Genomic DNA, 23,804 nt, shown 5'->3' with positions numbered 1-23,804 from the left:
GTCAAGGTTTACCTGCAGGGAACCCATATCATCAGCTTTTTCTATACTCTTTATGCCTTAATTTTGATGTATCTCTTTTGGCGGTGCTGTCATTTTACAGCCCACATTTCCAATATTGATATACTTTTGTTTCATTTGCCTACAATATTACATTTCTGGAAAGTTGGCTAAAGTTTATTTTTTACACTGTATTATAATTTAAACATCTCTTCTAATGGCTCACTTCAAGATGTTATTCCTGATGCTTTAAAAGATACTTAAGACCATATTCCCCCAATTAGCGTTTAGCCCAAAATGAATCTCTTTGCAAGTATTTTTTTTAAATATTATTTTGCTTTTACTTGTTTCTTAACCTATAAACTGCCCAGAGTCTATAGGATTGGGTTGATCTCTAAATATTGTAAAATAAATAATGTGCCTGGAATAAAAATAATTTGTTCTTAAAATAATGTTTTTTGTCCTACTCACTTTGAAGCATGTTATTTTTTTCTTTCTCTTTAGGTAGGCTACCAGGCTGGGAGCAATGGCCAGCCACTGCCTGTTCAGTACATGAATGATCTGGACAGTGCCTTAGTTCCAGTGATTCATGGAGGGGCATGCCAGCTGAGCGAGGGCCCAGTCATAATGGAGCTTATTTTTTATATTCTGGAAAACATCTCATAAGAGGACTTCATTTTCTTTCAGACCTGTTCTAGCAGCAGTTGTATCTGAATCATTTGCACTTTAAAACTGGAAAATTAAGCTTTTAGTTAACACTATTGTGAGGGGTTGGGTGGAGTGGGTGGGTGGGTGAGAACAGTTGTTCCATAATTCTGAATTGTCTATGCATTTGTCAACAAACAGGATCAGGGCAGCTTCTATGTTACAAAATGGCTATGCTATCTTTGCAGCTAACACACATCTGTTATGAATAGAAATAGAAACCAATAATGGTCATGTTTAAAGGCTACTGCAGTCATGTATTTGATGCTCAAAAGAATGCAGAGACCACTTGGGGAATAAGGAAAAGACATGTGTCAACATTTAACTTTTGTAGATAAACTTATTATGAAGAAACAATCAAGACCTCCATTCTGACCTCATTATACTGCTGTTTATGGTTAATTTCTCTAGACATTTAAAATATATTGTTTACATTATTGTGACCACTTTATTGGTCAGAGTACCTCCAGGACATGCTGGCCTATTCTTCAGAGAGGTTCAGAAAGAAAGACAAACATCAGGAAGATACTTTTTACATCTGCCCAAAGCAGAAATCTTTCCAAAAATTGTATGTAAATTAAGCTTGCATTTTCTGTGCTTTACCTTACTTTTTTTTAGTCTCCTTTAAGAATGAAATTGGCAAACCTGCTGTAAGAATTTGGTGTTTTTTTTCTGCACTTTAGTAAGTCTTACGCTTTTGGCAGCTTTCTTTAGTCTTAAATGAGCAATTACATGAAATTGCTATTCTTTTCAACTGATCCTTCTTTTAAAGGAACGTACTCTTTATTTTTTTTGATAAGTGTGTACTCTACTTAAGCAATCCATAGCATTAACCCTGCACTTTATAGTAGCAGCACTATATAAAGCTATTCTCTGAGAATTCTAGCAAGTTTGCCTACTGTTCCATGGTTTGCTTTCACAAGGTAGAAAGCTTGCACCGTGCCTCACTGGAAATGAACTGAGCAGACTGCAAATTGAGCCTTCTTGCAAAAAGATATCAGGCTGGCAGTGACAGCAAGAGAATGTGAGCATTTTCCTGTTAACACTACATTTCCTGAGAATACAGTAACGAGTAGAAAGTTGTCAAACGATTGAGAAAATAAATTCAGATATCATTTGGACATCGCTATCCAAATGAGTAGCTATCATCCATGTGCAAGGAGATAAAAGACTGAGCTTTACTAAATGCAGATTAGAAAATGGACTAGCAAATTTGTATTGCAGGGCAAGTATGGACAGCAGTGGCAGCTATAACAAATTTTTCTCTGTAGATAGCCATATACATGAACACGTGTAGATTTCATTTTTGAATAAATTGCCTCTGCATCCTTAAATTTGTAAAAAAAAACAAAACAAAAACAACACAGCTGATGCTAAACTGCAACTAGAATGGGAATTAGATCAAAGCGTCAAACTGAAGGACAGAAAAATGAATCTTCTAACAATTAAAGATTAATCCCACAAATAGGTCATGTAATACTAAACCTAAATATGTTATTCAATGTTTAGCCACGCAAGAGGGAACTGGTAGACATTAATGGGCACCTGTGAAATCATGTGCAAAAGGAGGGTCTTGCAAAGCAATTTTAAGTTTCTTGTTCTTTCTCTTCCTTGCACAAAAACTAAAGTTCCTTATAAGCTTTCTCTCCTTCTGCAATAGTATTGTTTTACAGGCTGAATTGCCAAAGTCAATACAACTGCTCTTTACAATTGCTGTAGATTCTTACTTTATTAGCTGCATCCCAGTTTCACTATTAGAAGCAGGCTTTTCAGTAACTTAGCTTTGTATTAAAGTTATTGACAAATGGAGAAAGGCTGAACTTTTCATCCCTCTGCAGAAAATCATTTTTTTTGGGCTATGTTTGTGCAAAATTCTATTGACTGGTTTGCTTCAACCACAGCCTTTAAATGACTTTAAGATTACCATATTGTTAAGAACTGAGTACTTGTTTAAAGAAAAAAAAATGTACTTTTAAAATTCAGTTAACACTGCAAAGACTGCATATTATATTTTTATTTTCAACATGTAGTTTTGTATATTAAATTTATTAAAATTACAACAGAATGCTGCATTGTCTCCACTGACTTAAGACAGAAATGAATGCTGGCTGCATGGCAGACTTAAGTGTATGTATGAAGTCACACACATATTGTGGAAATCTTCTGCAACTCCCTTGCTGGAAGCCATGAAACTGGAGAAAAAGATAATTTGGATCCCTGGTTGCACGTTCTGTCTAGGAGGCAGGAAACAATTGTCTTGTACTTTCAGTCAAATTGTTCTGTATCTACTGCATTTGCTGAAGCAAGATCAAAATCCAGATATTAAATAGTAAACAGTTTTACTTCTGCCTCAGTTCACAGAAGAGCAAAAGGAATACAAATGAGAATTTAAAAAGGAACTATTAACTATCTTACATTTCATACAGGCTTCCCTTTGAAAAGGTTTGTGCTCTAGTCACACTTGAGCAACGTAGATGCATATATGAAGAGATGTACAGTAACTTAAAATCTTCATTGCAGGCAATTTAAAGAGATACAATCACAGCTGCTTAACCTACACTTCAGTAAACAAGACTGTCCATTTATTCCATGGGTAGGAAACACATCTTAATTGCAGGTTATATAACACACTGGAGCTGCTGCATCATATCTTAATTATACTGCTATTCATTAAACTCTTGTCCACACTTACCAACATGTCCTTTGTTTGCTCAAGTCAGCAGTCACATTAACAAGTACCTTTTATATATTACCCACAATTTTGGCCTCAAGAAAGGTTAAAATAGGTCAGTCTCTTTGTGTAACAATACCTTCATTCCTAATAGTAGACTTACAAAGCTTACCAACTCATACTATATGATAGTTATGAAAATAAAGATGTTATGTTTAGTAGTGCATTCACTGAACATCTTTGGTGGTTGCAGAAACTTCATGTAAAGTCCATTCTGCAGCTTTTAGCATTCCTGGATCTGTGGGTGCAGGGAAGAAAAAGTCAGCATAGTTTTATAAATGAGAGAACAACAAAGAAACATCCTATGACTGTAAATAAAAATACCATCCATTACTGAAATACACTGACTTTCCCCGATACAATTCAAAATCAATTCCATAAAAATTACTTGTAGTGGGAAATTTTAATTACTTTCTTACATGTATCTTTGATAATATATCTGACTGTTGTTACTTCTTGGTGGTGAATAGTAGTGATCACCTATATAATTTACTTGGGTGTTTTTTAGCGTTTAAGTCTTGAACATTTTTAGTAATGAAATGATAAAAACATACAAGCTAAGAGTATTTTTAAATAAAAACTGAAATGAAGTTACAGTTCTGCATATGAAAAACACATTATTCCAAGTTAAAGACTGGACTGAAATCATTTTTTCCACCTATAGGATTAACAGAGGAAAGATAAACACTCCTACCTTCAGCAGAATTAGTGTTCAAGGACTAGCCAGTTTTCTGTAATTGTCTGAAGATCTTGCCCAGTAAGTGGCTCCCTAAGTCTTACTTTTACTTCTAGTTTGCCTCCAGTAGGCTTCCTACTATCCAAAACCTTAAGATAGAAAAGACATAATTGGAAGAAAACACAACAAAATTCCAAGATAATTGAAGTGACTCTGAACACAGTAAAGCAGGGCTCCCCAACACCCGGCCCGTGGCCCACTTTCAGGCTGTGACCTATTCGGAATTGGGCCGTGCAAGTGGCTGGCTGGAACGCATGCACAGCTCAACTGGTATGAGCGGTGGGCTGGTAGGCAATCATGCACGTGTGTGCCGACCCATTGCTCGCATGACCAGGTTCCCCTCTCCCCCCCCCCAGCTGGGCCACAAAGGTTGGGGACTGTTGCACTAAAGCATTTTTAGTATGACCAATGACAATGTGCTATACAGCAAATGGTTTCCTTCTTTTATTCAAATAAATCACTTAATTTCTCTCCACCCTATTTTTCCATGTCAACAGTCAAATTGTTTCTAGCCCTGTTCAATCTTCATGACCTTTTTAAAGTCTGCCAAAAATATTTACTTGTATGTGTATGATACAGTTTTGGCTATGTATGACTATCAGTATATATGGTGAACAATATATAGAGCCGGAACAATAGTGCAAAGCTACATGGGCAAATTATATCATAGTTTAAAAGGTGCTATTAAAACAAAAATAAATGTGTTCAAGCATTCCCTTCTTACAAATTTATGAACAAATATATCAGAAAGCTTATTTGGAAACAGCAAAATATCTACTAATGGAGGGGTGTCAAACTGCCGGCCCACAGGCCAGATGCGTCATGCCGAAACTGTGCCTACCCCATTGCCAGTAATGGAAAAAAAAGTCACGATATGTCGCAACGTCACGTGATGTTACGAGTTTGACACCTGTGTACTAATGTATTACATTAAGATATCCAATTCTATACACAGTATGGATTGTGATTTGATTTTCTAGTCAACTTCTTATGCATTTAGATTGCACAGAAATATGCAGAAGAGGATATGATTAAGGAAGATGAACTAAGTTGGTCAGCACATAATTCTTGCATTCTTGTACCAAGCCACTGAACACAAACATTATTTAAAAATTTCAATATATTTTCCTATCCGCATAGAGACATGGGTGAATCCTCCAACTATTTTGGAACCAGCATATAACAAAGACAATATTATCAACGAACTGCCAGGGATAGAAATCAGTTATATCCCATTTTGTAGTGTATCTTCAGAACACAAAATGATACAAAGAAAATACTATTTGAATATAGTTCTGTTCAAAAAGCTTGGCGTTGTACCTCAACGATCTCTCTAATTTCACATTCAGATTCCAATTTGTCAAGTTTCAAGTGTGCTGCTCCCACTTGCTTGTCACTCCTGAAAAAGGATCTGGGAAAAGGAAATCATCAAAACCAGAATTAAGCTCCCTTAACAACTGGGTTGGAAGTAGCAACAACATTCTATACTCATTCAGGACATGAAATTTTGACAATCTTTGGTTTATTAATTTCTTTGGAGTCAAATATGGACATAAAATACAGGTAATTAGAAGAAAGCTGACCAACCGCATGCCTGTTTGCTAATATGCTAATAATGGTCATGGCTTACTGCCAGATGAGTTAGGAGAAATAGACACGAGTTGTTCTTCACCTCCCCTCTCACACACACATACACACACATGAATGCGCACACACAAACATGGGTAAGGACTGAGACCTGGGTAGAGACATTTTACAACTTGGGTTTTTTTGTTGGGATGGATTCCCTTCAGAATAATGTCAAGCACCTTAGTTCTTTTTATTTTATTTACTAAATTTATATTCCACCCATCTAACTGTCCACTCTTGATTAACTATGCCATAAAGATTATTCTCTGCCTGTTTTCCTTGAGGCACAGCAGAACTTCCAAAAGTCTATAATAGAGTCACAGAATGTGTCCCCTCTTTTTCAAACAGAACATTTTGGTTCTGTTTCATGCAACTAACTGTATTACTCTCCCCTGGACATGAACACTTACTTACCCTTTGTGAAAAATCTCAAATTTGATTCCTTTGGTTTGAATTGCTCTTCGAAAACCTCTGTGATTTCGATTGATGTTCAACTTGAATAGCTGATTATATTCTACAAGTTTAAAAGAAGTTGCATAAAATACTTGGAACAGTTAAAACAGGGGTTCTCAATCTTGGCAACTTTAAGACTTGTGTACTTCAACTCCCAGAATTCCTCAGCCAGCTTTGCTGGCTGAGGAATTCTGGGAGTTGAAGTCCACACGTCTTAAAGTTGCCAAGGTTGAGAACCCCTGAGTTAAAAGGTTCTGGAGTCATTCAAATCTCCAGCAGAACATGTAGCCAGTGGTCCAAAAAACACAGATTTTTTGCCATTTTATATGGCATGACTATGACCCTAGTTTAGTTCTGAAACTTAAACAATATCATATTTCCACAAACAGTATTTAGGTTAAACAAGGAATCCTTTTCAGGAAATCCTTGCAAAAGCTGGTATTTTCACATGTTTGAATTTTCATGTATGATCCAATGGAAGTGCCATTTTGCATATGCAGAAAAATGACAGTTGCTGCTTTTGTTCCCATTGCTTAAGGGAGCAAAGTAATCAATCAGGGCTTGTATAACCTGGGATCCCCTGAGCTTCTGGACTGTACCTTAATTTTACCTTAATTTTTATCTTAATGTTATTCCATACGGATATAATAAATGTTTGGAATACAAGCTAGGTGACATCATTTTCATATTTATAAATCTAAGCAATTTTTTTAAAAAAACATGCTATAGGACAGTGGTTCTCAACCTTTCTAATGCCGTGACCCCATAATACAGTTCCCCGTGTTGTGGTGACCCCCAACCACTTATACATCACCGGGTGCCAGGGGCGTGGCCAAAGAAAAGGGGGAAAAAATGGCGGACAGCCTTGCTTGGCGACCCCCGTGAAATGGTCGTTCGACCCCAAATGGGGTCCCGACCCACAGGTTGAGAACCACTGCTATAGGATTTATTTATTATTAGACTTCTATGCCAGCCATCTCATTAAGGCGATTCTAGGCTATAGGATTTATGCTAAGTAGTGTAAGAACCATCGATCCAAGAAGCGATCATGCAGTTGGCAAAAAATTTACTTTAATTCTTTAAAACATTACATGGAAAATGTACAATGTAGTTCAGAATTTCTTGGATTTGTAATAGACTGAACACCTGCTAGAGTCCTATAACCAGTACAAGTTCTCAGGCCTAAGGCTGCATGATCTCCAGTTAACAGGAATTTCATTTAAGCTTCTGCTTCTGACTTCAAAAGCCGCTAACAAGCAGTAGACCCGTCGCCTGGTCTTGGCTCAGATTTTTAAAAATGAAAACCTCTGGAGGGGATACCAGGTTAGGAAAGGCTGCAGTCAACAATATTTGGTTGAGATGAATGTAAAATAGAATTTTTTACACGCAATCTGGTTCCGAAACCATCTCCAAAAGTTGTGAATGCTCCAACACTGGAAGTTTTAAAGAAGAGATTGAACAACCATTTGTCTGAAATGGCATAGGGTTTCTTGTCTGAGCAGAGTGTTGGACTAGAAGACCTCCAAGGTCTATTCTATTCTATTCTATTCTATTCTATTCTATTCTATTCTATTCTATTCTATTCTATTCTATTCTATTTTCTATTCTATTCTATTTTCTATTCTATTCTATTCTATTCTATTCTATTCTATTCTATTCTATTCTATTTTCTATTCTATTCTATTTTCTATTCTATTCTATTCTATTTTCTATTCTATTCTATTCTATTTTCTATTCTATTCTATTCTATTCTATTCTATTCTATTCTATTCTATTCTATTCTATTCTATTCTATTCTATTCTATTCTTTACCTGCTTCTCATCAAAGGTAAAAGAAAACCCAATGCACATACCTGGGCAGTTGGTATTTTTAACCACTGATGTTTTGCTTTTCTGAGCTTGTTCCTGGTTTTGAAAAAAAGAAATACAGGTGAAAATATTTACTTAAGAAGCAACTAAACTAACCCCTACATTAGTATGATAGATTTATAAGATTTTGTATGTTTTATTTTGGAAAAATGAACCACAGTGGCATGATTAAAATGTGAATTGACAAAGAGTTTATCATAATCCAAGGTTGACTAAATGCTTCCAAAACCCAAAGAAGTTAGGAAAGTTACTAAACATTGGCTTGAGTGCAGCCTTATTGTTTTCTCACATTTTAAAACAAAAGAAAGCATGAAATATTCTGATTGGCTGAAGTGATTGTGCCATGAAAGATAGAGTTCCTGGGTTGCATTTGTGGATAGAAAGAATTTGGAACATATCTATCCTTCTAGACCTTTTAGAATGTATAGAAATAATTTCAGACAGACATTCTGCTAAATAACCTAGCCCACAGTCAGTTATACTTATTTATAAATATAACCGAACAGTTATTAATCTACAATCTATAGACAAGATGGGTGGCAAACCTGTCGAATGAATGAATGAATGAATGAATGAATGAATGAATGAATGCCCTGCCACATGTGTACCAGCTCTGAATGGGAGAGTGCTTCCCACTCAGGGGCAAAATTGCAAGTTCTGCCTTCTGAGAGGTCCTAGAATACATACCACTCAGTCTTCCTTTCCTCTCCAGGCCCCCACAATCTCTGGCTACTGAGAAAGTTTCCTGACAGCATCACTTGGCTTATTAGCTAGGTCTATTGTCTTTTTTTTTGCTGCATCCTATAAAATTCTTTCTTTTCTCTTTACCTCTTTTTTCCAGCTTTTTTCTTTTTCTCAACTTCCTCCCTAATAATAAAAAAAAATGCTTCTGTTTTCCCAAATCTTACTCAGTATTCTGCCCCAAAGGTGCTTTTCAAATGGTAACTGGATTTTCTTGTGGTTTTTTTTCCTTGAAAATATTTCTCAATTTTGAAGAAGCTTCTTGGATGAGAAGCAAAACATTTTCAAGGAAAAAAAAAATCAAGAAAGTCCAGTTGCCTTTTGAAAAGCACCTTTGAGATAACCATGATCTGGATGATTAAAAATCTCCATAGACATTTAATCTGGATATGATATTGCTCATGTATTAAACAGAATGGTTATGAGGATTAATGAGATAATGTAGCCCCTTGAGTGCTAAGAAAAATAAATATATATTATCAATTGCAAATATGAGAAATTAGGATATGGCATCTTCAAAGTTTTTTATTTGACACATTGTCCTCTGTTTCTCTCCTCTCATCAGCACTAACACCTGTCAATCAGGCTGTGGAGGAGAAATGTATGTACTCATATTTACTACTTATATTAACTCTCCAGAGTGCTGATATTTGAATACCCAGAAAAAGACATTAAAAACAATTCCTAAAATTTGATTGTATACTTACTGTGTTAGGATAATGAAATTCAAATTTCACAAAGGCATCCAAATCATTAGGCGCCACACCTGGATAAAAAGAATAAACCACCTGAGTGTAAACTGTAAGCTTCTTCATGGCATCAGCAATCTCACAGAAAATAATAATTACTGAATTATAAAGAATGCTGCTTGTTAGATCCCAAATTCTTTGCAAATTTTAAGAAGCACAATTTTTACAGATTACATGAAATCAACATCTATAAAGTTATTGTTAAAAGCAATAACTATAAGCTACATTTGCAGTGTTTGACTCTGATCCACTTTAGTAAATTTCAGATATATTCAATGCAGCCCAATTTAAGACATTGCATTTGTGTGTACTTTTAACATTTTCTTGTCAAAGTAATTCCACTGCTGTAACCACATTAAGCCCAACATCTGGAAGATCATCTTTTGAAGGTGTGGGAGAGTTTGAACAGGTATTTCAGAATTTAGGTATTACAATAGCTCTTCAATCCCACAAGAGAATTTAGAAGTCACCCAAGCAGGAATAGTTTAATATTTATCATCTTTAATATTCAATTTTCTAATTCTGATGTCATGAAATGAAGCTAGCACAGGAGAATCCCACTGGTAGAAAGAACTGAAAAGGCACTTTTTACTTATTCCTCTTTCTTCCTGAAAACCCCCTCACCCACCATATTATCTGAAAACCCACCAGTTCCCTAAAGCAGACTTTTATCTAGAAATATAAAATTGGCAAGAAACATTCTACAGTTAGCTATTTTTGAACATGAAATTCCGAGATTTACAAATGAAGGAAACTTAAAAGACAAGAAAATAACATGTTGGCTGTGAATTACCTGCTGGAGCTGGTAGATTGATTCCTCTAACGATGATTAGATGCATTTCTGTGCTACTGAGTTCTGAAAATATTCTACAAGGCAAGTTAAAAGAATATATGAATGACTCAATTTTTTTTTATTTACCTTACGTTTTCCAAACCAAGTGTAACAAAGGTTTAGAAATCCGAATTATGGAGAAAAGCATAACATGATGTGGACACATTAAACAGAATTACAGGAAGAGTATCAAAAGGAGGAGAATTTGGACACAACATGGATTCCCATTTTAGTTGACAGCTCTAATATCATATGTAATTTCTGGCAATGCTTCATGCTAATTTGAAATGGATATTCTGATGCAGCTTTAAGGTTTAGAAGCATCAATACAGAAGTCCACAGAATTCTAGACTGTTTACTCCCAATTTTTTCAAACAGTTCATCAAGGTACACAAACAAGAATTTTATAATCTTATCACTGCTCACAGAAGATCAGCCCTTGGTTATCCATACCTTACAATTTTAAAGATTCGCTCTTCGAAGTGATGGCTTGGGGGATCTAATCCCTGCTTCTGTGCAAGCTGTAAGATCTCCAGATCCTTTTTACAGTGCTGAGCTAGCTTTTCAAACCTGAAGTACAGAATAAGGAAATGGGATATAGAGTGGAGGTGACAAATGGAAAAATACATTTTGGAACAGCTTTTATCATAGTGATAAGCATACAGTCCCAACACTCAAATTCCTGGATAGCACTTCAGATAAGATTCTGGCTGCTGACTGAAACTAAAAGTGATGGTACTAAGACTGATGAATAACAATCAAAGTGTTTCAGATTCCATTACTGATGGATTTGGAAATCAACCATTTAAGGCCAATTCTTCCATACAATAAATATATATGCAACTTAGAACTAAGAAGAAATTTCCTGACAGAACAATTAATCAGTGGAACAACTTGCCTCCAGGAGTTGTGGATGCTCCACCACTGGAAGTTTTTAAGAAGAGATTGGACAACCATTTGTCTGAAATGATATAGGGCTTCCAGCCTGAGCAGGGGGTTGGGCTAGATGACCTCCAAGGTCCCTTCCAAATCTGTTATTCTATTCTATTTAAAACTGTATTGGGTATGGGAAAAGCTTGGTTGACAAAGGAAAATATATAAAGCAAAGAGATTACGCAGACAGTAGCAGGAACTGGATACCTTGAAGAAACCTCCTGAAGAAAACTGTAGCTATCCTGAGTTGGCATTGACAGTCCTAAACTGGTTAGCACTGGTGCTCAACTACAGACTAAGAGAGAGGGTTTATACCAGTGTTTTTCAAAGTTGACAATTTTAAGATGAATGGATTTCAATGCCCAGAATTCATGCTGGCTGGAGAATTCTGAGAGTTGAACTCCATTAAAGTTGCCAAATTTTAAAAATACTGGTTTGCGCAAAATGCGGATACTAGGAATCATGTAGAAAAGTAACATACATATTAAAATTACTTTGATATTTATGGAATAACATACAGCCATTAAAATTGTGTATAGATTTATGAAATAGCATATGGCAATTAAATACATTTTACACAGTCTGTAACATTTATCTGGGTTGCAATCAATTGGGTAGTTTATTTTAAAGATTTCATTTTAATAAAAGCACTAAAAAAAATAACCCTTGCTGAGAACAAGCAATATCTTAAGTAACATTTTCTCTTTTTCTCAACAGAAAGAAATACCTCTTTCTAAAAACAGCGGCTTCTATAGGGAAGCAAAGAAGACTTGCATATATTTAACTACAAATCCGGATTAATATGCCAAATGCTATGCCCAGTACCATACAAAGCAAACCAAGAAAATTCCCCTAAGCTTCAGATAACAAGGCAAACAACTTCCAAACAGCTGAAACAAAAACTTACAACAAGGAAAGCAAATCTACTGCAAACTCTCCCAAGTTACGTGCATATTCACCCCCAGATTTTTAATGTTACTATGCATAACAAAATATCTTGACCTACAAACCTACCTTGAAGTTTCAGTTACATTTCCCAGATGCATAAATTGTTTGGAATACTGCATACATTTCTATTAATGGAAAACAGAACAAATGTTTGAAAATGATTTGAAAGGAAATTTATCCAGTCTGATGTGCAAAATTCTGGTTTATTACAACCAAGCAATCATACTGCTACATACTGCAGGATTACAACCTAGTGGTTTCTACATGCTTGCAAGAGAAGCTAAACACACAAACATACACACAGAAAATTCCAATACCAATCTTTTTAGCTCCCTCAAATTACTCTGAATTTATGAGGCAGTTAAGAGTATATGAATGAAATGTGGAGCAAGGATGACACTGTGTTGCTGGGTGGTATTTAATCTACTTGCATCTTGGCTGATAAGGAAGAGTGAAGCATCTGATTAGGTTTCTATCTTTTTCATTTCCTTGTAAACGCCTCCTTTCCCCAAAGGAGGCCTAGCTCCATTTTCTATACAATTAAATGAGAAGAAACGATTATAGAAAAAGTGAAGGAAAGTGATGGGTAAATACCGCTGTAGTTTCTCATTGGATGACAGAATTCCAATTATAAGCAGAGAACAGCCTGGCTCATTTCAGACATAATGATGTGACCTAGTTTTATGCATAGTTTACCACTATGCGTGAGCAGCAAATGTGGTTTATACTCTTTCATTTTCAGACATGGCTATAGATAAGGAAACAAAAATGTTTCTTTAAAAAATTGCCAACCCAAGTGAATTTTGATTCTTTGGAACTGTCATTTCTAAAAAAAATATATATGCAAAGATCATGATGATTCTGCCATGTTCAAACAAACCAAAATTTAAATCCGGAGTGCAAAAAAGTATAGACCCACAGCATCCTTTTGCAGCCCCCAGAACTCAGGCCAATGGGAGGGGGTAAAAATGATTTCAGTCTTTTTTTAATCTGCATTTTTGAAGCTTTTAAAAAAAATAAGGGTAAACAGTCTCATGGAGACTGGAACTTAACTCAATCTACGTTTGGAATGCAGCCCTCAAGTTGGTTAGTCTGATGACTTCTTCCAGGTGAAACAAGTTGTGCACTCCTGAATTAAACCAAAAGCACTGAGAGGTCCTTGGTGCTCTCTGAGCCTGCTTGTTTTCTTGCAGATGTTTCATTACCCAAACTGGGTAACGTCATCAGTGCTGTCTCAGAGAGCACCCAAGATCCCTCATTTCAACCCTGAGCTACAAATATTCTCCTTTGTTGGTACCAAAAGCATCCAAAAGGAAAGTTTTATGTAAAGACGAAGAGAGGCACTCCTCTGAGCATCTGCTTTTTGCTCCACTGAGCTGGAGAGGTTTGGGGGCAAGAAAGGATGTGATTGACCCCCAAGACTTGCTAATGAACCCCAGTTCAGACCACCTCCACTTACCTCATGCTGATCTTTCAGGAGATTGATGAGCTGAATGTAAACTTCTTCTACTTTCTGAGAAAGTCTAACATCTTCATGATGTATGAAAATAAAATCACCCTCGTCATCCGTAGGAGGTGAAGGCAACTGTACAGCAGAACACAGAACGGGTCAGAGATTCCCTGGAAAAAGTGTTGCTGAGACAAAGAAAGGCCATTCATAGGAGACAGGAAAAGACTGGGGAGAAAATGAGCAAAGGGCAACAGAACACTTAGAGTATATCCTTGATCTCAAGGGCTCATGCGGGTACAATATACAGGTAGTCCTCAACTTACAATCATTCATTTAATGATTATTCAAAATAGCACAAAAAAGTGACTTACAAATGGTCCTTGCACTTACCACTATCACAGTCTTTCCATGGACACATGATCAAAATCCAGGCTCTTGGCAACTGGCATATACCGTAAATGCCGGCGTACAAGGCGACCCGGCGTATAAGACGACCCCCGTCTTTATAGCCGGGCCGCATTCCTAGAACGTCGTCTTATACACCGGAAACTACCAGTATTTCCGGCGTATAAGACGACTCGGCGTATAAGACGACCCCCGCCTTTGGCGCCGATTTCAGCGCTCGCGGAAGTCGTCTTATACGCTGGCATTTACGGTATTTATGATGGATGCAGTGTCCTGGGATCATGTGATCTCTATTGCACAGCTGGCTTCTGACCAGTAAAGTTAATGAGGGAAGCCGTGCGGTTGTAAAATTGGGTGCCACTCACTTAACAATGGAAGTCCCGGTCCCAACTATGGTGATAAGTTGAGGACGACCTGTATCTGTTTTCTTGGACTAGCAGGCAATATCAGAATGCGATGCCACATGACACCGAATTGCTTTCAAAGGCCAGTGATCCATCTACGACAGTGATTCTCAACCTGTGGGTCGGGACCCCATTTGGGGTCTAACGACCACTTCACGGGGGTTGCCAAACAAGGCTGTCCGCCATTTTTTTCCCCTTTTCTTTGGCCACGCCCCTGGCACCCGGTGATGTATAAGTGGTTGGGGGTCACCACAACATGGGGAACTGTATTATGGGGTCGCGGCATTAGAAAGGTTGAGAACCACTGATCTACGAGAATGCTGAGTGAACCCCAGTAATTGAGGCTGTGAGGAACTTTGCCTGCCCCATCTTTCCTAAGGTTTTGGGATAATACTTTCCATTAGCAATTGGGAAGAAATATTTGGGTTGACTCCTGAGCATGGAAAAGGGGAAGGGATGTTCTATTATCCTTTATCTTCTCAGCCCAAAATGTTTTGGATAACTTTGTATCTATGACACTGTACATTCAATGTGAGAACTTGCAAATAATTGATATTTCAAGAAACTATGGCTTAAAAACCCCCGAATTATATATAAGAATGCAACCATTAAATTATCTCTTTCTTCATCACCCAGTTGAACTGCTCCAAACATATGAACAATAAATTATTTGAAGAAAACTGTAAAATATACCAAATAAAAAACTTCCTATAATTCAAGGTTGGTGTGAAGAAAACAACTGGGCAAGTGGATAGTACAAATATTTCATTTGCCCCAAATTCAAAAGACTATCTTTCCTTCTTACTGGTGAATATATATACATGTATACGAACACATACAGACATTCAAAATATGCCAGTCTTGCTGACCTTTGAAATATCCACCAATTTGCCATTTTTTGCCATCTCAATTTTTGGATCTAAACTCTTGGCTGTTCTCAGGTAGGCCTTGGCTTGTTCGAGATCATTTTTCTTTTTTGCCTGAACTGCAGCCTTGAGGTATTGCTTTTTTCTGTTCTCTAGAAATTCAAGATGCTCCTTGGCTGAAAGGAAATAAAAAAGTTCCTCGGTTTAAAAGAAAAATGTTTTAGATGTGGATCTGACAAGCTTTCATGCTTTTTATTTAATCTCATAGGCAAATAAACAGAAAGCCAACAATCGAATGCAATTGTATACAAAGGCACTGAGGTTACACTGTGCAAGTGTGAGAGTAATTTTATCTTTATGGAAGATGACAAATATGTCAAAGCACCCGAGTACATTTTTCACTAAGGTGTTTTTTTACTCATTCTGTTTTTCTGAACATAATTCTAAGGAAGAATCTCCAGATTCAAAGACTGAAGAAGGGGTAGCTATGTTTGGTCCTCATCTCTGAACTTCCCTGAAGCATCTGCTTGGAAGAAAGCAAGGGTAGACCACCTTTTGCTTCTGAGAATCTGCAGCAGGTCTAACCAGGGGGCGTATTACAGTTTTCTTTGGGTCCCCCCCTTTTCTCTTTTCAGAAGTTTAAACTGTTTTAGGGCATCCACTACCATTTTTGCATGTTTCTCAACTCAAAAATTGCGAGAAAACATGCGAACATGGCTCCGGGATACAAATAAAAGGGGTTGGGAGGTCACATTGCAATTAGGATTCAAACTGCCCATTTGGTCTAATACATTAGAGCCTTTTTTATTATCACAATATGGTGTAAAGAAGAAAAATATGACTGCTGGACCGCCAGGTCTCTCTGGAAACCTTACCAGCTGAAGGAAGGTTTTCAGTAGATGGATATCTCTCTGATGCTATTCCAGAGATAGGCAGGGAATGGTCTTTCTCTGAAGGAGAGTCTTCCTGGATTACAGTAGATGGCACCACAAGTGGCTGAACAATTTGCACAGGTTTGGTAGGCAGCTGGGTGGGCTTTTGGGAAGCTGGAACCGGTGTGGTTGGTTCACTCTATAGAAATGAAACAGAAATTAAAAACCACATGCAGGAAAGCTAATTAATGGGAAATGATCAATAGGGTACACATGGATCCCATTACAGCAAATGCTGCTCTGGGGTTGTTCAAAATAGAGAAGCCTCAGCCTTAAAATGTGGCTTTTTAATAAAATGGTAGAATGCAGCCTTCTCCAGTTTAGATTTTCCAAAAGACTAAACTATAATTTCCAACATTCCTATATGTATTCTGGCAGGGAATTTTTGTAAATTTCAGCTCAATTTTTTTGGGAAGATGTCAGAGCGGAGAAGGCCGGATTTGGAGTACTCCATTGTTCAATATGGGGTTGATGAGATGATGAACTAGTAATAGGTACTCAAACTTTAAGTCTTGACTGACATTAACAAGGCAAGAGTAATATTCAGCCCTAAACCAGCACAAGTTTTCATGTTACCATATGTCCAAAATCAAAACAGAATTCTGTATCAATACATTGCCAAAAGAACTGTAGGATTAAATTCATTTTTTTTCTTCCTAATATTTTTCCTGCAAGTGCAGAGTCCTCTTTGTTGAATCAATCAAGTGTTTATCCTTTGGTTGGTAGGAATTGATCTACCAGCTTTTTGGCCGAGCCTGACATTGTGACTGTGGGACAGTTACTGGTTCAAAGTCACCCAGTTCGCTTTCATGTCTAAGGCAGGACCAGAACTCATAGTCTCCTGGTTCCTAGTCTGCTGCCTTAACCACTAAATCAAACTGGCTCTCTGTTAATTTCATATTTATTTTAGTAATGTACCTCCTCGTCCTCACGATCTTTGTCATTTGTTGTTTCTTCCTCCTCTTCCATCTTAATCAACGCGTTAGCATTTTCCAGCATTCCAGAAACTGTGCCATGACTATCTATAGGAGCCATTCCAGGAATTGGAGGAAATCCTAACAAAATTCAACAAACAAGTCTCAAAATAACAGAAGGAAGAAATGTAAACTACAAACATTTAAGGAATTCATGATTTTAAAAGGGAAAGTGTTTAACATGTTAGTTATATTCAAAAATTTCAGGATCTTAGTTTGTGGACTACAATAACAGCCCACAAAACAAAACCCAACAATTAATAATATTTCTGGAAAAGCTCTGACACGAAAATCTCAGCAATTAAGTTGAAGCTGAAATTTAATTTATTCTAAATGGAGAATATGAATATTGAAAAACCAGAATGATATTCTACATCCATTATGTTTATACACAGGACAATTTTCCCATATTAACGATATGGTTTTAGATATATTTAGAATTTTCTTCTATCACATAATTTTATCCATCTGAACTATAATACTTGTGATCATCCCAGCTAAAAATATTGCTACTTCATCCTCAAACTTTGCAACATAAATGAAATATATAAGCAAATACGAATTACAAAATTTACTTTATACGGCTTCTTTCAAAAGAGTACATTCTCCAGAACTACTTATATATGAATGTTTTTTCACAGTTATCATTTCCATAAAATCTACAACGTTCACAACAGTAGGACAGAGGGGCTGATTTTGGTTAAGAGCAAATCTTACAATTTCTGCCGATACATTAAGGATAAAGTCATTTAGGGAAGTAAAATGTTCAAGCATTTGCTTGTTAAAATCATGCCCATGATTTAGAGATGACAACAAGCCATTTTTTCTGCATGTGAATGCTGTCTGAGTCTCACAACAAGGCAGAATCTGCTGAAATATATTTGGCACATAGAAAATGTTCATGTTAGCATATTTCACATTATGCACAGCCCTGACAGTTACCCACTTACCAGGGGGGACTGGTAGTTCAGCAAAATTAACTTTTCTTCCTGCTTTATGTGCTCTTATGGCATCTTGATATTGCTGCAATCAGATACGTTGTTTAGAGAGAAAAAATACATATTTATTCCTCATTTGCTGTCACAAATCAATATATCTTCTGAAAATTCTCTTGGAACAAGAGAGAAGAGTATATCTCATAGAGTTGCATGCAAAAATTAGGGACATAAATATGAAGTATGTGTTCAGATTGGCAGAAAAATGCTATATTTAACATTCTATCATGAAGTTCTGGTTAGGGTTAGGGATTCATTGGAACACACAATTTGACCATGTAACTTTTATATGAACTCTATCTAAGACAGCGGTTCTCAACCTATGGGTCGCCAAACAACGCAATCCGCCATTTTCCCCCCTCAGGGGGTGCCGCCGTGCATGCGCGCCACGCATGGGGGTGCCACCGTGCATGCGCGCCGCGCATGGGGGTGCCACCGTGCATGCGCGCCGCGCATGGGGGCGGCACCGCGCATGCGCGCCGCGTCCGTGTGACGGGGGTCGCTGTCACACAAACGTTGAGAAACGCTGATCTAAGAAAACACTTTTGTTACATAGTGCCCACTGTGCTTTCTTGGCAAAGAATATCAATCCCTGTCTTTGTGATTTAATTTGATATGTCCTTATACCTGCTTGTTCAGAATTAAGTCCCACTAAGTACAATGGAGCTTACTCTTCTATAAAGGGGCACACTCTTCTAGTTCAGTATGAAAGCACATTTTCATACCTTGCTATGTCATGTTGTACAGAAAACAAAGGAGCCAGGTTGGTCTTATTGCAGGGGTAGGCAACCGCTATGCTGACTCAGGAATTCTGGGAGTTGAAGTCCACGAATCATAAAAGAGCCGAGGTTGCCTACCCCTGGTCTAGTGGTTAAAATGCTGGAATGGGAAAAGGGAAACCTGAGTCCCATTTCCCTAGGCAGGAAAGCCAGCTGAACGAACTTGGACAAGTGAATGGCTCAGTCTTAGGAAGATGGCAATGACAAACCACTATCTGCCCATTTGTTCAGCAACCTTTCAAAGTTATGATGATGCTGAACAAATGATGGTTATGACCGTCCCAGCATTCCCACAATCGTGGAATTGTCATTTGCGACCTTCCCTGCTGGCTTCAAAGGCGAAGCTGGCAGAGAAAGTTGCAAGTCCCTGGAGCAAGTCTCTCTCACAACCACACCCTCTTCCAGCCCCTCTTGGTTTGAGCTGCTGCTAATTTGTATTTTTCCAACTCCTACAGCAAGGCTTTTCTGGCATTGTTTTTGGATGCTGCTTAAGCTTTGCTGGCCACATGTATATCCCCATACGCCCTCCCTGAGCTTCACCCGTGCCCTCCTCGCACCCTCAAGGCCCCGCTCACTCCCTTGTGTACTCTCACTCTGCCTTCTTTGCACTCCCTCACACGCCTTCACCGTGCCTCCCTTGCACCCCTTGCTGTGCCTCTTTGGCATCCTCTATGAACTCTCCCTAACGCTCACTGTGCTTTTCCAGCAACCTTAGGCATCCCCACAAATTCTCTGTGAGCCTTGCCATGCCTCCCTCACATTCTGATGCCCTCCCGTAACTGACAGCAGCCATTTAACTGCCTGCCGCTCTGCTTATGAGCCACTTGGGACTTTCAATTTCCTGTGGGTTTCCCCACTGACTGGGTTGTGGGAAACTGGCAGAAAGTTGCTTTGTTTAACCACCATGGACTTCAGTTAACAAAAGCAACCTAGACTGCAGAAATTGCTATTTCTGAGCTATACAGCTGCACTTTACAACCATATTGTTTAGCGACGGAAATTCTGATCCCAAATTGTGCCATAGGTTGAGACTACCTGTAGTTAGAGTTTAAGACAGGGGTCCCCAACTCCTAGTCCGTGGACCAGTACCAGGCCACGGCAACCGGTCCACACAAACAAGGAAAGCCCAATTGCAGGTTGCAGGCAGCACACAAAACCACGCCCTCTCCGGTCCACGGAAAATCCTCTCTCCACGTAACCAGTCCCTGGTGCCCCAAAAGTTGGGGACCTCTGGTTTAAGGCTGACTTAAAGTTTAAAAAAATAAAAGCAGAAAACAACTTCTCAATTATATTTTGGTGAAATGATGGTAAATCAATGCCTCACAGGGAAGACATTAGAAACGGGAAGCTATTGCTAGCATCAACTCAACTCCACAGCTATTTTTGTTTTTAACCTTGGCTATTCTCTCGTGCATCCTACTTTTCCGGCCATCACCATTTGCTTTGGCTTGAGCTGCTGCTGATTTGTACTTTTCCAACCTCTGATTCAGAGCTTCTAGCACCGTTTTTGGCTGCTGTTGGGAACCTGTGAAATGGGTGAAAAAAAACACACCATTCAGAGCACAATCGTGGAATGTGTACCTCTTTCTTTTGCTATAATCAAACCAGTATTACTTATTGACCCCCCCCAAAAAAGCTAAAAGAAGCTTTAATTTTTTTGCAATAGATTTGTTTTAAGGTTGCCCTTAAAGACATCCATAACAACCATACCCACAATAATAAAGCAGCTGTGTTTGTAATTTTAATAATATAACTAATTACAGAATCATATCTTTAAGACACATCTCACCTGAATCTTCATAACCTTGAAAATCTGGTTTAGTTACAAGCTGAGAATTTTCCACAGGTACAGATGGAGTTTGTATTGAGGGAAACTGCACGTTTTCTGGACTTTCAAGTTCTGAAAAAGCGTTTATAAAGACCAAGAAAATAGCTGGCTACATTTCATAATAAGCCAGGAAACAGTGAAGTGATAAATTCAGTTTAATAAGACCCCAGCCAAACAATTCAGTATTAAGAATACTACATACAATACTTAATACTACAAAACAGCCTAGTAAGAGGTATCTACCAAGTATCCAAAGGTTCCCTTTAATTAAAATTAATTTTAATAATTTGTTGGCTGTCCAAGCAGCTACAACTCCATGGATGCAAAATAGAGGCAATAGCTTATATTTGTTTACTAGGAAAAAACAGAAAGGTGTATTTATTTGAAACAAAACAAAAATAGGGGCAAGTAATGAGCATGCTTGAGGTACAAGGTTACACAATTCGAGCACTGAAAAATTCAAGGCATCCAGATTTAGGCTTAAGCATATCCATGAATAATAATAATAATACAAATGGTCAGCAAGAAAAACAGTATATAGGTGGTCCTTGACTTATGACCATAATGGAGCCCAAAATTTCTGTTGTTAAGCCAAACAGCTGAGTGAGTTGAGCCCCATTTTATGACTTCTTTGCTACAGTGGTTAAGCAATTCACTGCAGTTGCTAAGTGAGTTATGTGGTTGTTATATGAATTTGGTTTTCCCCATTGACTTCGCTTGTTAGAAGCCAGCTGGGAAGGTTACAAATGGTGATCACAGGACCCCAGGACAGTGCAACTGTGATAAATACAGGCCAGTTGCCTAGAGCCCAAATTCTGATCACATGCCCATGAGGATGCTGCAACAGTTCTTAGTGTGAAAAATGGTCATAAGACTTTTTTCAGTGCCGTTGTAACTTTGAATGCTCACTAAATGAATGGTTGTAAGTTGATTAAACAACGTTAATCAGGTTCCAAAATAAGAGGGTTGGGAACCATGTAGTACTATTTGCAAGTGTTTTAAGCACACATGTGCAATGTTTACAAAGTAACTTAATAAAACAGATGAAAAAAAAATCAGATTTGCTTCCAGAGTCAATTTTAGGTACTGGAAAACAAACTTTAAGGTACTGGAAAATTTAAAACATGAGAATTCAATGCCTCTATACTCCTGGGGTTTGTATATCAGTGTATCAGAAGGTTTAGCTGCAAAGATGCCTACTGCCATTATTCATATTTTATCCAATGAATTTTAATTTCTGTGTCAGCTGAAAAAGAAATTATTTCTTACCTTCCAGGGCAGGAGGCATATCCCTGAGGTCTACAGGCTGTCCATTATCCAAGGCTTCTATAACCAGGCTAAATTTCTGAAATATAAAAGTAAGGTCTCAGAAAGTTAAAGAATCTAATGTATTTTTTTCCAAACAATTCACAAGGCAGTAATTTCATACAGGACCACCAAATAATTTTAGAATCCTAAAAGTCGAGTTCTCAAGTTTCTAGTCTCCAGAGTGACAAAGATAATGCTTTGAAAAATCAAAACAGAAACAATATGGATTTTTAAAAACTCAATTGGCCTAAGTCTTATTTTTCTTCTCTCTGTGATACTGATCCTATGATTCATCCCCACCACAAGTACATACATCTTGTCTCCTACAGTATCATTGTACTTGCAAATAATTCCAAATTATATGAAGCCTAGATAAAGTGGGCAGTTGAAAACTAAATGACACACATACTTCTAATTTGGATAAATTATTCTGATTCCATAACCTATTACTGTATCTGAACACCAAAAATAGATTTTCTAGTTCATGATTCTAACGTTATGAGGAGTTCTTATGCCATTGTGACTTTATTTTATTTATTTGATTTCTATAGCCACCCATCTCAACAGGTCATTCTGGGCAGTGTACATCATACACATCCTACAGTGGTTACTATTACATAATGAAGAAACAATTTTAAAGCTGGGTTCACACACTGTGCTAAGTTATAATATAGTTTGCTTGGTTTAAGATAAGATAACCTTTATTGTCATTTTTTATACTGTGGGCACAATGGCACACATCAAAAATGAAATTTAGTTGCTCGCTCTCAAAGTGAAACACATACATGACACACACCTAAACATACAATGAATAACATATGTATAGACCCACATCCCTACATATACGTAGCAAATAAATATTAAATATTGTCCATCTTGAATACATAACGGAAGGAGGAAGCTTGAGAGTTCGCAAGGTTAATCTCATACAGTTTTGATTAAAGCTATTTGAAGTAAACTGGACTTATTGAATTAATTGTAGATGAGCAAAGATTGAACAAATGATAGCTTAGTGAAAGTGTGAGTTCGGTTCTTGAATCACAGTTATAGTTTTTGTTCAATTCTATAGTGGCTTTTGGAAAATGCTGAACATTTAGATACAGTGGATTCAAATCCTCAAGCCAGCTCCATTTCACATACTGTACTTAAGGAAATCCTTGGGATTTCAACCGCCATGTAACATAAACTTGCTTAGAGAAAATATTTTACTGCAGCATTCTCCAAGTCTCTGCTGTCCAGGGTTGTTGAATTACAATCCCAAACAGGTTGGATAGCCTATAAATCAATCAATCAAACAAATCACTCTCAAATGGGAGTGAGGGATTCTGTAATCTAGATCAGTGTTTCTCAACCTTGGCAACTTAAGAGGTGTGGACTTCAACTCCCAGAATTCCCCAGCCAACATAACTGACTAGGTAATTCTGGGAGTTGAAGTCCACATCTCTTCAAGTTGCTAAGGTTGAGAAACACCGGTCTAGATTATTTTAATATCTAGGGGACATCTGATTGTGGAAGTCAGGCAAGAATGTTCTAAAGATTC

General features: G+C 37.6%; 2 protein-coding genes across 10 annotated transcripts in view; one reads left to right on the top strand and one right to left on the bottom strand.

Annotated features, from left to right (window-relative positions):
- ZFYVE9 (zinc finger FYVE-type containing 9) overlaps nt 1–2,050 on the top strand; it is a 50,046-nt gene extending 47,996 nt beyond the window's left edge. For all 8 annotated transcript variants that reach the window (XM_039320007.1, XM_039320009.1, XM_039320008.1 and 5 more), the window contains one exon: nt 502–2,050. In XM_039320007.1, the coding sequence (XP_039175941.1) occupies nt 502–663 (162 nt within the window). In that variant the 3' untranslated portion in view covers nt 664–2,050. The remainder of the gene's footprint in view (nt 1–501) is intronic.
- A 497-nt stretch (nt 2,051–2,547) lies between these two features.
- The window catches only part of CC2D1B (coiled-coil and C2 domain containing 1B), a 34,172-nt gene continuing 12,915 nt past the window's right edge, over nt 2,548–23,804 (bottom strand). For both annotated transcript variants that reach the window (XM_039320016.1, XM_039320017.1), the window contains exons 9-25: nt 22,226–22,301; nt 20,918–21,028; nt 20,523–20,653; nt 18,305–18,377; nt 17,299–17,435; nt 16,324–16,519; nt 15,452–15,624; nt 13,783–13,908; nt 12,390–12,448; nt 10,896–11,012; nt 10,404–10,477; nt 9,569–9,627; nt 8,105–8,156; nt 6,213–6,312; nt 5,490–5,580; nt 4,128–4,258; nt 2,548–3,671 (exon numbers count right to left, since the gene is read on the bottom strand). In XM_039320016.1, coding sequence (XP_039175950.1) covers nt 4,139–4,258; nt 5,490–5,580; nt 6,213–6,312; nt 8,105–8,156; nt 9,569–9,627; nt 10,404–10,477; nt 10,896–11,012; nt 12,390–12,448; nt 13,783–13,908; nt 15,452–15,624; nt 16,324–16,519; nt 17,299–17,435; nt 18,305–18,377; nt 20,523–20,653; nt 20,918–21,028; nt 22,226–22,301 — 1,695 coding nt within the window. In that variant the 3' untranslated portion in view covers nt 2,548–3,671; nt 4,128–4,138. The remainder of the gene's footprint in view (nt 3,672–4,127; nt 4,259–5,489; nt 5,581–6,212; nt 6,313–8,104; nt 8,157–9,568; nt 9,628–10,403; nt 10,478–10,895; nt 11,013–12,389; nt 12,449–13,782; nt 13,909–15,451; nt 15,625–16,323; nt 16,520–17,298; nt 17,436–18,304; nt 18,378–20,522; nt 20,654–20,917; nt 21,029–22,225; nt 22,302–23,804) is intronic.

Source organism: Crotalus tigris, unplaced genomic scaffold (genome assembly GCF_016545835.1).
Source record: "Crotalus tigris isolate CLP2741 ecotype Arizona unplaced genomic scaffold, ASM1654583v1 scf7180000023617.9722795, whole genome shotgun sequence".
NCBI lineage: Eukaryota > Metazoa > Chordata > Lepidosauria > Squamata > Viperidae > Crotalus > Crotalus tigris.
This window is presented reverse-complemented; position numbering and strand designations above follow the sequence as displayed.